At 39.8% G+C, this 12,597-nt stretch overlaps 1 protein-coding gene across 3 annotated transcripts in view; it reads left to right on the forward strand.

Moving 5' to 3' along the window:
• Nucleotides 1-1,388: 1,388 nt before the first annotated feature.
• EFR3A (EFR3 homolog A) overlaps nucleotides 1,389-12,597 on the forward strand; it is an 84,387-nt gene continuing 73,178 nt past the window's right edge. For 2 of the 3 annotated variants that reach the window (XM_065629134.1, XM_065629136.1), the window contains exons 1-3: nucleotides 1,389-1,529; nucleotides 6,416-6,469; nucleotides 11,617-11,706. In XM_065629134.1, coding sequence (XP_065485206.1) covers nucleotides 11,694-11,706 — 13 coding nt within the window. In that variant the 5' untranslated portion in view covers nucleotides 1,389-1,529; nucleotides 6,416-6,469; nucleotides 11,617-11,693. The remainder of the gene's footprint in view (nucleotides 1,530-6,415; nucleotides 6,470-11,616; nucleotides 11,707-12,597) is intronic. The other variant, XM_065629135.1, reaches the window with a different exon arrangement.

Here is a 12,597-nt window from a genome sequence, read left to right on the forward strand (position 1 = left end):
TCAGCTTTTGAAGCTGGTAATATTATTTCAGGGAGAATGGATTAAGAGATTATGCTGCCTTGGATCAGCAGCCGTTTCACGCGATTTCCATTTGGTTATTTGTAATGCCCGTACACTGTTGAACGCTGGTCTGTCAAGCCACCGAGCACAGTGTGTCCAGCCCGGCCTTTCCTTCAGTCCCCGGGCAACCGGAGCACAACCACAGCTCCTCCCTTGCTGTCCAGTTCTGACTAATCATGGCTTAAACACAGAAACGGGCCAAAAATCTCCTGCCATGACACTGTTTTAGGGTACAACTTTGACTTAGTGTTGTTTAAAGAAGGAAATGCTCTCTCCCTCTCAGGCGTCCTTCAGAGGGCACCACCTTTCCACACACACATCACCCGCCAGGAACACGGCAGGTTTAGCGGCAGCACAGTCGGATCTCCCTCAGAAGGGGGGTGTTCAGTAGGTCAAGAGAGGTTCTCCTCCCCCTCTGCTCTGCCCTGGTGAGACCTCATCTGGAATATTGTGTCCAGTTCTGGGCCCCTCAGTTCCAGAAGGACAGGGAACTGCTGGAGAGAGTCCAGCGCAGGGCAACGAAGATGATGAAGGGAGTGGAGCATCTCCCGTATGAGGAAAGGCTGAGGGAGCTGGGGCTCTTTAGCTTGGAGGAGACTGAGGGGTGACTTCATCAATGTTTATAAATATATAAAGGGTGAGTGTCAGGAAGATGGAGCCAGGCTCTTCTTGGTGACAACCAATGATAGGACAAGGGGCAATGGGTATGAACTGGAACACAGGTTTCATTTAAATTAGAGAAGAAACACCTTCACAGTGGGGGTGACAGACACTGGAACAGGCTGCCCAGGGAGGTTGTGGAGTCTCCTTCTCTGGAGACAGTCAAAACCCGCCTGGACGCCTTCTTGTGAAACCTCATCTGGGTGTTCCTGCTCCGGCAGGCGGATTGGACTGGACGATCTTTTGAGGTCCTTTCCAATCCCTAACATTCTGTGGTTCCGTGAAAGAGCCTCGCCACCAGAGCTCCAGCTCATCCGGGCAAGGTCAGTGCTCCCGGGACTCTCCACCACAACCTTCCCCCGCCCTGTCATGGCCGCCGCCGCCCCGAGGCGGAGGGGTGCTGGGCACGTGACCCAGCGAAAGCGTGAATGAGGTGGCGAGGCGGGGGCGGGGCCTGCAGAATGGGGCCCCGGCGATCGGCCCCGCCCCTCTGCCTCCGGGTGCCGGCGAATCTGCGCCGCAAAGGATGCTGGGAGTTGTGTCCGCCCGCGGGGCCCTTCGCCCGCCCCGCTGCGCGCTGCCTGGGCCGCCCTTTGCCCCAGGGCCGGGTCGCGCCCGGGGTGCTGGTTCTGCCGCCGTGAGCCCTTGTCGCTGCTTGTGTGTGGGGAGAGATGGGCGGAGAAAGGGCGCGGCGCAGCGCCTCACGGAACTACAGCTCCCGGCGTGCGTTGCGCCCCCCCAAAAAAATTAACGGGGGGTGGTAGGGGGGAAAATGGCGGCTGGTAAAGCGAGTCGGAGCGGCGGCTGAGGTGAGTGTGGGGCAGCCAGGCAGCGCTCCCGTAGCTTTCGCAGCCGTCTCCTTTTCCCGTCCTCCCGCTCCCCTCCCCGCTCTCCGCGGTCGGGAGCGCTGCGGGAGCGGCGGGAGGCGCGGGCCGGCCCGCGGCCGCGGGAGCGCTGCGGGCGGCGGGGGCGGCCGGGGGGGCGGGAGAAGGAGCCGCAGGACGCGGGCTCAGCCCGGCGGGCTCAGCCCGGCGCCCCGCACCCTGTCGGCGCGGTTCCCGCGTGTGGGCTGCCCCGCACAGAAGCTCTCCCGGGGGGCTGCAGTAGCGAGCGGGACCCCCCTGCCTTTCCCAGGAGAGGGTGGGTGGTGCAGAGGCCTTTCTTGAGGCGATCGTAAGTCAGAACCCTGTTGTCTGTAAGTCTGTCGTCAGACATCCCTGTGGCGCCGGTGTGAGAGCAGCGAAGCACGGGGGGACTGTGGCTTTGGGATTGCCCTGAGCTGGTTTTCTTCCAGTAGACCATAACACAGCGAGGTATTGCAAAACGTTAACCAAACACTGTTCAAATATACAGCAGAAAGCTGCTCCGTGAGCTTCATCTTTTACTTGGAAGTTAATTGTGCAGTGCAGAGCCATACTTTAGATAATTGAGGTGTAGGTTCACAAATGCTATTACTGAGGACTAATTATAGTACAACTTCTCCTTCGTTAAGCTGAGTATGTCCAGGGAGGTGTCCCGTGGTACTTTGAGATACTGGGAGGAAAAGATCCCGGCGTGGACTGAGAGATCTCTGTGCTCTGTTGGAGAACTCGTAGAAGAGCCTGTAACTTACAACCAGAGTTTTAATTCCTACATCAAAACCAGTTTCGCTAGTCTCGATGTTGTACTTTGTAAAGCTACATCAGGTGTTTGCTGAGCAAATTGAGTAGGTAAGCTAAAACAGTCAAGGCTTTGGAAAGATATGGGTGATCTCTTCTCCTTCCTGAAGACTTTGTAGTACATTCAAAGTAACTTGAAATGTTTACTTGATTAACTTTAGTAATCAGGGAATCATGCTGGAAGACAGTGCGTGGGTGCTCTTAAACATGTGGTAAAATTTCCCTGAGAAATTGATGGTTTGGGGTTGAAATCTTGATTGTAGTGCCTTGATATGTGTGAAGACTTATGCACAAGTTTTATTTAAGCCTTTTGATAACACTTTTAATATTTGTCTAAAAATGCTTCTAGAATAGGATTAATTTCTGATTCAGGACAAAACTCTCAAAAAATAAGGAATCAGAATATAGTTTGTAATTAAACAACTGTTTTAAAATTAGAGATTTGAGTTTGGCATCCTGTTAATGAAAATATTTGCAGTTAATGATGAACAGTAACTTCTCTACTTCTGCAGGGGAAAGGAATAAACAAACTTTATATTACATGCAAGTGGAAAGAGATATTAGAATGCTAATCAGACTTGGAAGTTCAAGTGTAATGAAAAGGGATTGCACTTCTAATTATGAAATCTAAATTGTAAAATGTGCAGGTTATGAACAGCTTTGGTTGATATCAGTGACATTTAACTGCCGAGCCAGACTCTGTAATGAAGTAATTCTTGTAAAATTACTGTGTTATTTTAAAACAACTTTGAATATATTTGATTTTGAAGATATTAGATTTCTTTTTTTAGGTAAAAGCAAATGATGTTTTCTATAGGGAACAGAACAAAAGCTATTTGATGGATTTTAACCCACCACTGGAAACTTGTGTACCTATGCATGTGCATTGCTTTTAATTTTACCAGTGAAATGGACATTGACTTAAACTAGCCTTTGAGGTAGTTGGAAGGGTTGCTAAGGAACACTTATCTAATGTGCAGGGTTTTCTTGTCCTAAGACCATCTGCTCAAGGCTGAATTCTCTGAGGCGAGGCAGGACAAATGTCATTTGAGATGTGCCTGCTGAGCTGAGCTCTCTTGGGTGACAGAACTGGGTATCTTCTCAATACAGCCAGGCTCATTCAAACTACTATCAGGTACTTTCACAGAATTGCACCGTGCTTTGTAAATCCATCTTATATTACATGGTTTTGGATGCAGGGAATTGTAGTTGGAGCCTCTCTATATTTAGGAATGACCATATGACTTATTAATCTTGCATTGCACTGGCCATTTGCCTGCCTTCAGATCTAGAAGACATTGATGAACCAAGTGAAGGAAAAACTTAATGTGCGGCATATTTTTAATTTTTTAGCTCATACCAACCCAGCCTGGGTTGCCTGATTGTCAGGGATTCTTATACCTGAACTATTTGTTGGCTTAATTTGGAGGAATGGATAGGTGCCCAGCTGGCAATTTCATTTTGAATACTCAAAATCAAATTAACAATTTATAGTGTTACATAAGAGAATGACATAATGATGGATTTATTAAAAGAAAACACAAAACCTTAGGTATGCTAACATCTGTTTCTTTGTGTGTAGCATTAGGATATATACCTATATTCCCATTTTAGATTTTTTTTAGAGTTCCGTTTTAAGACAGGCAGGAAAAAGATGTCTGCTGTTCTGTTTGGCTTTCAGTGCCATTTATGGAATCTTGTGATAATAAGGAATAGTTTCTGCTTATAAACTAGCCTTTAGTTCTAGATCCTAGGTGGTTTAAAGTAATGACAAAAACATATGTACGCATGTAACTGTGGAAAGAACATGATCAGAACCAGTAAGTAGAACAAAGTGTATGTTTATTCCTATGTTAGTGCTGCTTGAATCTGATAGAACAATAAATTGACCTTGGATTTCCTTATCCTAGACAAATTATGTATAATCTCCTTAAAACTAAACTGAAAGTTTTCGTTAAGAAAAATGACCCTTATGTGTCATACAAGTGTTGATCTGCCTTTTAAGGTACACCCACCAGCATCATACTTTGATAATTGTGTTTAGAATTACTATTATATCCTTAGGAAAACAAAGTAACTTTTAGTCCTCCCCAGAAGAGTACACGATTCTTATTTACCTCTTTAAAATCCAGGAGTCAGTTGCTTTGGTGTAGGAGACATTGTATAGATACATAGCATCTATAACTGGCTTTTGGTGATCTGTCAAATATCACAAAATGACAAGGAGTATGTTAAACAGTAAGTGTTAGACCATTTAGAAAAACTAAAATATAGCTCATGGTTTGCCATATCTCTTTTTCTAATTGTAGCTGAGTTCTACTTCATCAAATTTTGGATTTTTTTTTCCCCTCTCTTGATCTCTTGATACGTAAAATTTAATTCAGTGACAAACAACAGCAGACTCATGGTGGGAAGCTTCTTATTTTATTTTAGTTCTGTTCTACTGGAACAGACATCAGCATCTAGACTAAACTTTGCCCCAGGCCCAACGAGGCTGTGATTGAACACTTAATAGGGAGGAAATTGTGTGGTCTGTTCTGCATGTAGAAGCCAGGCCACCTCCATATTAAATTTTTGGTCTTGTTACAGATCATAAAATGATTAGAAATCCAGTGAAATACTTAAAAACAAAATAAAAAAATCTTCAATTTGAACACTTGTCTTAGTTGCTTATGCAACTCTTCTAGTAATTTCTGCATTGATATCTTCTAAAGTTAGTTGACTTTACTAGCAGAAACAGTGATAATGTTCTAGAAAAATCTGTTGTATTCCTGATTGCTAGTGGTGGTCAGTAAAATGCTCTGAGTCTCTGGCACTTCCTTGAATGTCTCATCGGGCTCTTTGCACTTCTATGTTCTAATATGTGAGTAAATCTGTCTTCTGTAATCTCTCAGGTAAATTCTTAACTTCACTCTAATTTAGAGATTTGACTTTTCCATGTGTCTGTTGAACATCACAATCCACAGCACGTTTTTCCTTTTATGAAGTTATGCTACTTCTCTGCCCTTGGAGAGGGACATACAGCCTTCTAATAGGATAGGATATCTTAAATAAATTACTTTGAAGCATTATTTTTAATCAGGGTTGCTATCAGCAAATTTGTACCTTTGATTGAAATACATATGCAATGAGAATAAAGTGTATTTTTAGCAACTCTGAGCATTACTTTAGTGTATGATAATTAAAACGTATTTTGTGAACAAATAAAATATTTATTCTCACTTTATCAGTGTCAGGGATTATAGTTTTTTGTGTTCATATATAAACAACTGTTAGCCGGGGTTTTTTTTAATTAATTTTTTAAATTTTTGTCTTTGAAAACAGTAACAGTCTCTTATCTGAGTTTTCTTTTTTATTATTTCTGAAAAGGTACATTTGCAGGGATGTTGCGTTTGGCAGTTAATAAAACCCAGATGCCCTGGTTTAATATAGAAAAATCTTCAAATGATTTGCATTTTAATACTAATTAATTAAGTGGTAGATTAGGCTATTCTACCCCCAAAATAGATTGTTGTAACCTCAGTTAATTGTATGAAAATACATAAATGCATCAAAAATCCTTTGCGCATCTATCGTTTATAGTAGTTTGCTCTCTGATCTAAAATGATAGTTTTTGATTCTTGGAGAAAAACGTCCTAGAAAGTACCACACACAGATTTTTCAGCATCATTTTTCTTTGGATAGAACAGAAACCTTTCGCAGGCATTTTAATAGAGAACTGCTGTGATTTACATTTGTAGTGGAAGTATCATGTACGGCTGTACAACATTCGAAAGCTCATCCCAATAAATATAAAGCAAAATGTTTATTCAGGCATCAAATACAAGAACAGAGTGACTAAATTTCAAGAACTGGTAAAACCTACATGTAGTCTGGCCAGATAAAATGATATCTGGGTTTCTGTGGTAACAGCCTCTTATGATGTTGGAGCTGAAGAATGTGGCTTTGACTCTTTCTGCGTTAATTTCTATGTATATTTGGACATAAGTTATCTAGAGCTTTTGTTTTGACTTGAATTTTTTTTCTTTTCTTTATAGCTTGTTTTGTTTTTGCAAAATTGAAGATTGATTCCTGATTAACAATGCCTGGCAGTAAGTATTGTTACTTTAAGTACGTTAAGATGGTATTTAGGGGTGTTTACTACTACAATATTATCTTCGGGGGTTAAAAATTCTACCAGAATTAAAATGGAAAAAAAAAAAGCATGATACTTACTGTCATTTTTAAGATACTTAAGATCTCAATATTATCCAGCCTCTGCCTTTGTAAACCTCTGTATATTTTTCAAAGGAATGTAGCTTGGGCACTACCTTTTCCTTTTCAGTAAGAAGTTCACAGTTTCACATTGGTGAATTTTGTGATCTTAGGTATGCACTGAAAGAGTTGTATTCAGAAAATAAAAAGATATTCTGATATAGCTATAATCCTATCTTTGGAAAATTACAAGTATTGTTTATACAAGATAGTATTACTGTTTAAGATATAAATTGATAAGGCTTAAAATTTTAACATTCTAAGGTAAATGAGATTTTTGAGGCAGTTGTTTCTAAGAATTAAATTATTATTTACCCTGAAGCGTAGCAAATTTATCTAACACAAAGACTCAAGTTACGAAATGTATTATAATAGTGTTATTTTTTTTACATTTTTATATTTAGAAAAATTCTGGATGGTCTCTAAGAAAATTACTAGCAACAGTCTTTGGCTAAAGTAGACTTCATAAAGTTACAGTACCAATCATATTGAGTGCTCTTTTGTTATAGGTTTGTAATGAGTTCCACAAATGTTTAATTTCATGAGGAAATGTTTGAGCATTTGTTGTAAGCTTTGACTACTGGGTACTTAAAAAGGTCTTACAGTAATTCTAGGTTTTGTGTTACATGATCATACTTCTACAAAAGGCTATTCCGTAACTGTGAAAATACAGAACTATGCAGCCATTTATTTCTTTTCTGTGTATATTAGACGACTTTTTTAAGTGTATGATGGGAAGGTAACCTAACAGATGTGTGTGTATTGCAATTCTAACGAAATAACAGTACTTTCTTAACATTTTCCTTCCAAAAATTGTGGTGATGAAGAAGCATGATTAGATTTTAATGCAAGCAATCATCATTTAGTGTCTAGTTTTACTATTTATCAATGTGCATAGAGACAGTGTTCAAGACATGAGCTTAGTTGAGTGTGACGGGGAAAGGGTCTGCCTGATAATTTAAGCTTCTTTAGAGACTCCACAGGATCCCTTTCAGACCATATTGATGAAACAGGTTGCTGCTATTTAGTGTTACTTTGAAATGTTAAAGTGTTTGTCCTTGAAATCCAAAAAGCTCAGTTGTTTGTAAAGGCTGGGATTTTTTTTCACATGGAGTTCTCTCATCCCACACATCAAGTACATTAAACATCTTTTGGAATAAAATGTGGAAAAGGCTGTTAGTGTTAGTGTTTCTGTCTTGAGTTCTTTGTAAACAAAGTGGAATAATAGTATCTAGTTAAAAGGAAAGCTTGACGGAGTTCTCGGATCATACGGACCAGTTTTCTCTTCCCATGTTGTCCTGCTTGCTTTCCTGAGCCTCTGTATCGGTTCCTGGTAATGTTTTTACCCCTTTTTCGCTGTACAATAGTTAGAGAATGTCTAGGTCTAAAAGTGGCGTTTTGGAAGGTCAGGAGAGGCCAACATACTGGTATTTTGGAAAGACTGGGCAAGGAGACTTCATGAGTCTTCCTGGGGACTTCAGCTGTTCCTGGAGACACTTTGGAAGTCAGTCTTGAAGTTACTGTATGTTGAAACGTTCACTTATACTCCTTGAATATTAACTGTCCAAAAATAGGCATATGTGGTCAGAACTGGAATGTGGTGTTGAGACGGAGAGAAATGAACACAGGCAGTTAACTAAAGGTCATGTTCTTCTAATTTAACCGTATCTCAGTCCTGTCTGCTGGTCTCTGTGGTAGTTGTTACATACTGGATTATCAAATTTTCTGTTGATGTTTTCTGTTGATGTTACTCATTAGTGATCTCGTTTAAGAATATGGGGATATAGTGCTTCATGGAGTCCTTAATGAAATCACGTTAAGGTTTTAGTCTCAGTACAGTAATAGCCCATAAATAGAAAAAATTCACTCTGCTCGCCTAAGCTTAAGATGTTAAGTGCTTAGTTTTTGATACGGCAAAATATCCAGTCTGTAGCACGGTGTCTTCATCTGAAGTTGAAATGCAAGCTCTGAAATGTTGGGAAAGCATATGTGTTTTCTCACTGCTATTGTAATATGGTAGAGCTAGATGGATTTGAGCCACAGCTATTGATTTAGCTGTGCCTTATGACAAGGAAGCTGTGGATTAAAGGATCGATTAGTCCTTTTATTTAAAAACAAACCCAAAGAATTTGTAACCAGATAGCCTTTGCAGTACAGGCAGTATATGTTTTTCATTTCTCACAAGTGTGCTGTCGATTTCACTATTCAATAATGTGTTATCTGTTATGGAACATGGGTGGTTTTGATAGGTCTTTTGTTGGCTGCATTTGGATTGAAATGTTACAAATGCTTCTGTTAAGGAAAAAAGCATAGCTAAATCATATATCAAAACATTTGTTTAAGACACTTTTCTTTTTGGACATTATGTTCCAGATATTCACACTTAATCAGATGCTTCAAACATAATTTTGTAGATAATGAGTTTTTTCAGAAACAGCTAATCTACTTACTGGCTATATTCCCTGACTTCAATTTAATATTTAACTTAAAGGCATATCTTATACTAAAATGAAATTACTTGGACTAAAAAATTATGTGTGATACAGATGAGAACACCTGTTGACTATAAGAACATATTTTACTTGTGGTAGCAGTGTGTGTGATTTTTTTTTTTTCTTTTTTCCTTTCTTATTATGTTTTTCTTACTTAATCCATTAACATAATTATATCTTTTCTTTTCAAGATCTTGTTAATAATGACTGTTACATTAAACTGATTTTAGCTGCTGATTAGCAGGTCCTTTTATGACTAACTGTAACGTGCAAATTAAGAGAGCAAATAAATAAAAATAAGGAATTTGACAAATGTAAGTCTCCCACATTCTTCCTTTGAGTTACTGCTGTGAAACTCAGTAATATGAACATCCCCTATGCCCTTCTGTCAAATATTTGACAGTTAGAAAGAGACCACTGATTTAAGAGGTGCATGTATCAGTTATGTGGAAAATCTTCCATGATTTGGAAGACTTGTGACTGTTTTGGTAACTTCAGGCTGCGTCTCCAAGTGTGCTCAATGCATTGATTGCTTCTCATTAAACTACAGAACATTTTGTTCCCTCAGTTTTCCAGACGCCATGTGGGTTTTTGCCAGTTGTCTTTGCAGAGACGCGTCTGCAGTTGGTGTGTACTGGTGGCTTCTTTAGTTTGTGTGAGATGAAAATAAATAGAAGATAGAACAACTGAATAGGGATTGTCTTTGTTCCTGGATGTTGCTGCTTTCAGTTCAGTTACTTCATGGTCCTTAAACAATCAATCCACCCCTCCTCCCCAATCCAAAAAGAAAGAAAAAAACCCCAAACCAACCAAAACCACCCCAAACTTGTAAAATTAAAATTTTATTTTTGAATAGAGCTTCCTTGCCAAGTGTAGGAAGGCAAACAGCATTTGAAATGGAATTTGAAATGAGTGAATTCTTAGCTGGTATTTAATGTTCTTAACACATTTTATAGAAGCAGATAATCTCCTCCTTTTGGGTTTCTTCCCTCACAACAATTTTGGGAAATTCATTTATTTGTCTTTTGCAATTCAATTTTTTGTTCTCTATATAATAAGTAATTAATAGCAAGATTGTTAATGAGAAAGGATGATTTATTTCACTGTGAAATATGGTTTGAAAATACCCGTGGTGGCTGGAGATGTATTATTAAATCTATCTACGTAAATATTTCATGGGCTAAGCTTTCTAATGTTTATGATGAAAATTAAGCCATAGTTCTAATTAATAACTTTCTCCACTCTTTATATCTAAGATACTTTTTTTTTTTTCCCCATGTGGTGAATGTTTCTCATGTATCCTTGATACTTTAAAAACCTAAATGGGACCTTGCACTAATGAAGCATTTTTCATAATTGCTTTAATTTCTTTTATATGCAGTAGAAACCCTATTAGTTTTCCGACAGTGTTGTTGACTGCTTAGAATAGTTTTAAAATATATACATTATAATCTATAAAATTTTAATATTTCCGCTATTACAGATGAGGTACATGAGGGATTATCTCAAAATAATTATCTGTTCCTTCATTCTAGTACCTTAGAGGATGAGAAATGCGGGAGCCCTGTATCAAATCCATCTCTGAACTACTGACCTAACGAATACAGCAACTTGAAAAACAGCTGCCAGGGGAATGTCATGGTTTGGGCTGCCTTTGACAGTTTGCCATTTGCTAGACTTAGACCAATAAAGGAAAATAATTCTATTTCACAATACCTGTAACTATTGTAAAACTGTGGTCACAAAATGTGTAATGGATTCTTTACATAATAATATACAATAAATGTTTTCAATATGTAAACAGACACAGGTTTTTTTCATCTGATTTTTAGGTGATTTTCTTTTCTAAACTGAAAAGAAAAAGTAGGAATTTGTCTCAGTATATCCTTTTAATAAGCAAAGAAAAACAGGAACTTGTAGCTGGAAAGCTCTAGCCCCTTGTACATCTGTTTGTTTCACTGGTGATACCATAAGCAACTTTGTGTGCCGGTGGGGTGGTTGCTTCAGTATTCTGTAATGAACATCCATGGATTTCTTTAAGACTTGTTAATTTTGAGCAAGTGTTTTGTTGTTTCCTGTTAGCTATTAATTCTCTCTATGCACGCATCATTCTAACTGCATTTGGGAAAGTCAATGTTTAGGAGCAGTTCCATAGAAAGTGAAAATCACTCGTATTAACACATTGCAAATCATGTCTGGTTACACCGTTGACATCATTCCTCCTTACATTCCTTCCACTTCAGTATAGCCAAGAAATGAACAGTCCTGTCAAAACCTGACGAATTTTTTTTTTTTTAGCTGTTGTCATTTATGTGCACACAAACTGGGCATATAACATAGGAAATTGAATGCTTTAGAGCTGACTTAATTCTGTCCATATCCAAGCCTTTATGTGCTTTTAAACTACACATGGACAGTTTACCGAATGTTAAAATGTAGCTTAACAGTTTTTTCAGGTTTTATTAAAATATGGCTGTCATTGTTATTTACAGAAATCGCTTTGCAACTGGTTTTCCTATCAGTCGATTAACCTTCATGTGCAGCACTGTTTGCTATTGATTTCGCAATCATGGGACGAAAGGGTAAGAAGGCTCCTGCTGGTTATGCATGCAAGTGTCCTATTTTTTACGCATGACAACAAAGAAAAATTGATTTTTTTGGGAGGGAGATAAGTTTTTCACTATGTGATTAAAGACATGTCTCTGTGGAAAGACCAGGGTAAACAGCTTTTGAAAATATGTTGGCACTCACTTGACGCGGTATGTGGACTTTCTTTCCCATCATTGACTGCTGGCATCCTCAATGACTCTGTAGAGAATCAGGTACCTTGTGAGTTGCTGAAGATGGAAGTTGTGTAGATGACGCTTGGCTTTCAAAGAGTGCCATTACGTTTATAGAAAGTTCCATCATTCGAGATTAATCATAGTGCAGTTGACACTTCTGAGGGACAGGACGCCATCCAGAGGGACCTGGACAGGCTTGAGAAGTGGGCCCATGTGAAGCTCATGAGGTTCAACAAGGCCAAGTGCAAGGTCCTGCACCTGGGTCAGGACAACCCCTGGTATCAATATAAGCTGGGGGATGAAGGGATTGCGAGCAGCCCTGCAGAGGAGGACTTCGGGGTACTGGTGGATGAAAAGCTGGACGTGAGCCGGCGATGTGCACTCACAGCCCAGAAGGCAAATGATATCTTGGGCTGCATCAAAAGGAGCGTGGCCAGCAGGTTAAGGGAGGTGATTCTGCCCCTCTGCTCTGCTCTGGTGAGACCCCACCTGGAGTCCTGTGTTCAGCTCTTGGGTCCTAAGCACAGGAAAGACATGGACCTGTTGGAGAGGGGCCAGAGGAGGCCGCCAAAATGATCAGAGGGCTGGAACAGCTCTGCTGTGAGATCAGGCTGAGAGAATTCGGATTGTTCATCCTGGAGAAGGATCTGGGGAGCCCTTAGGTCCAGCTTTTCAGTACTTAAAAGGGAC

Source organism: Caloenas nicobarica, chromosome 2 (genome assembly GCF_036013445.1).
Source record: "Caloenas nicobarica isolate bCalNic1 chromosome 2, bCalNic1.hap1, whole genome shotgun sequence".
Taxonomy (NCBI): domain Eukaryota; kingdom Metazoa; phylum Chordata; class Aves; order Columbiformes; family Columbidae; genus Caloenas; species Caloenas nicobarica.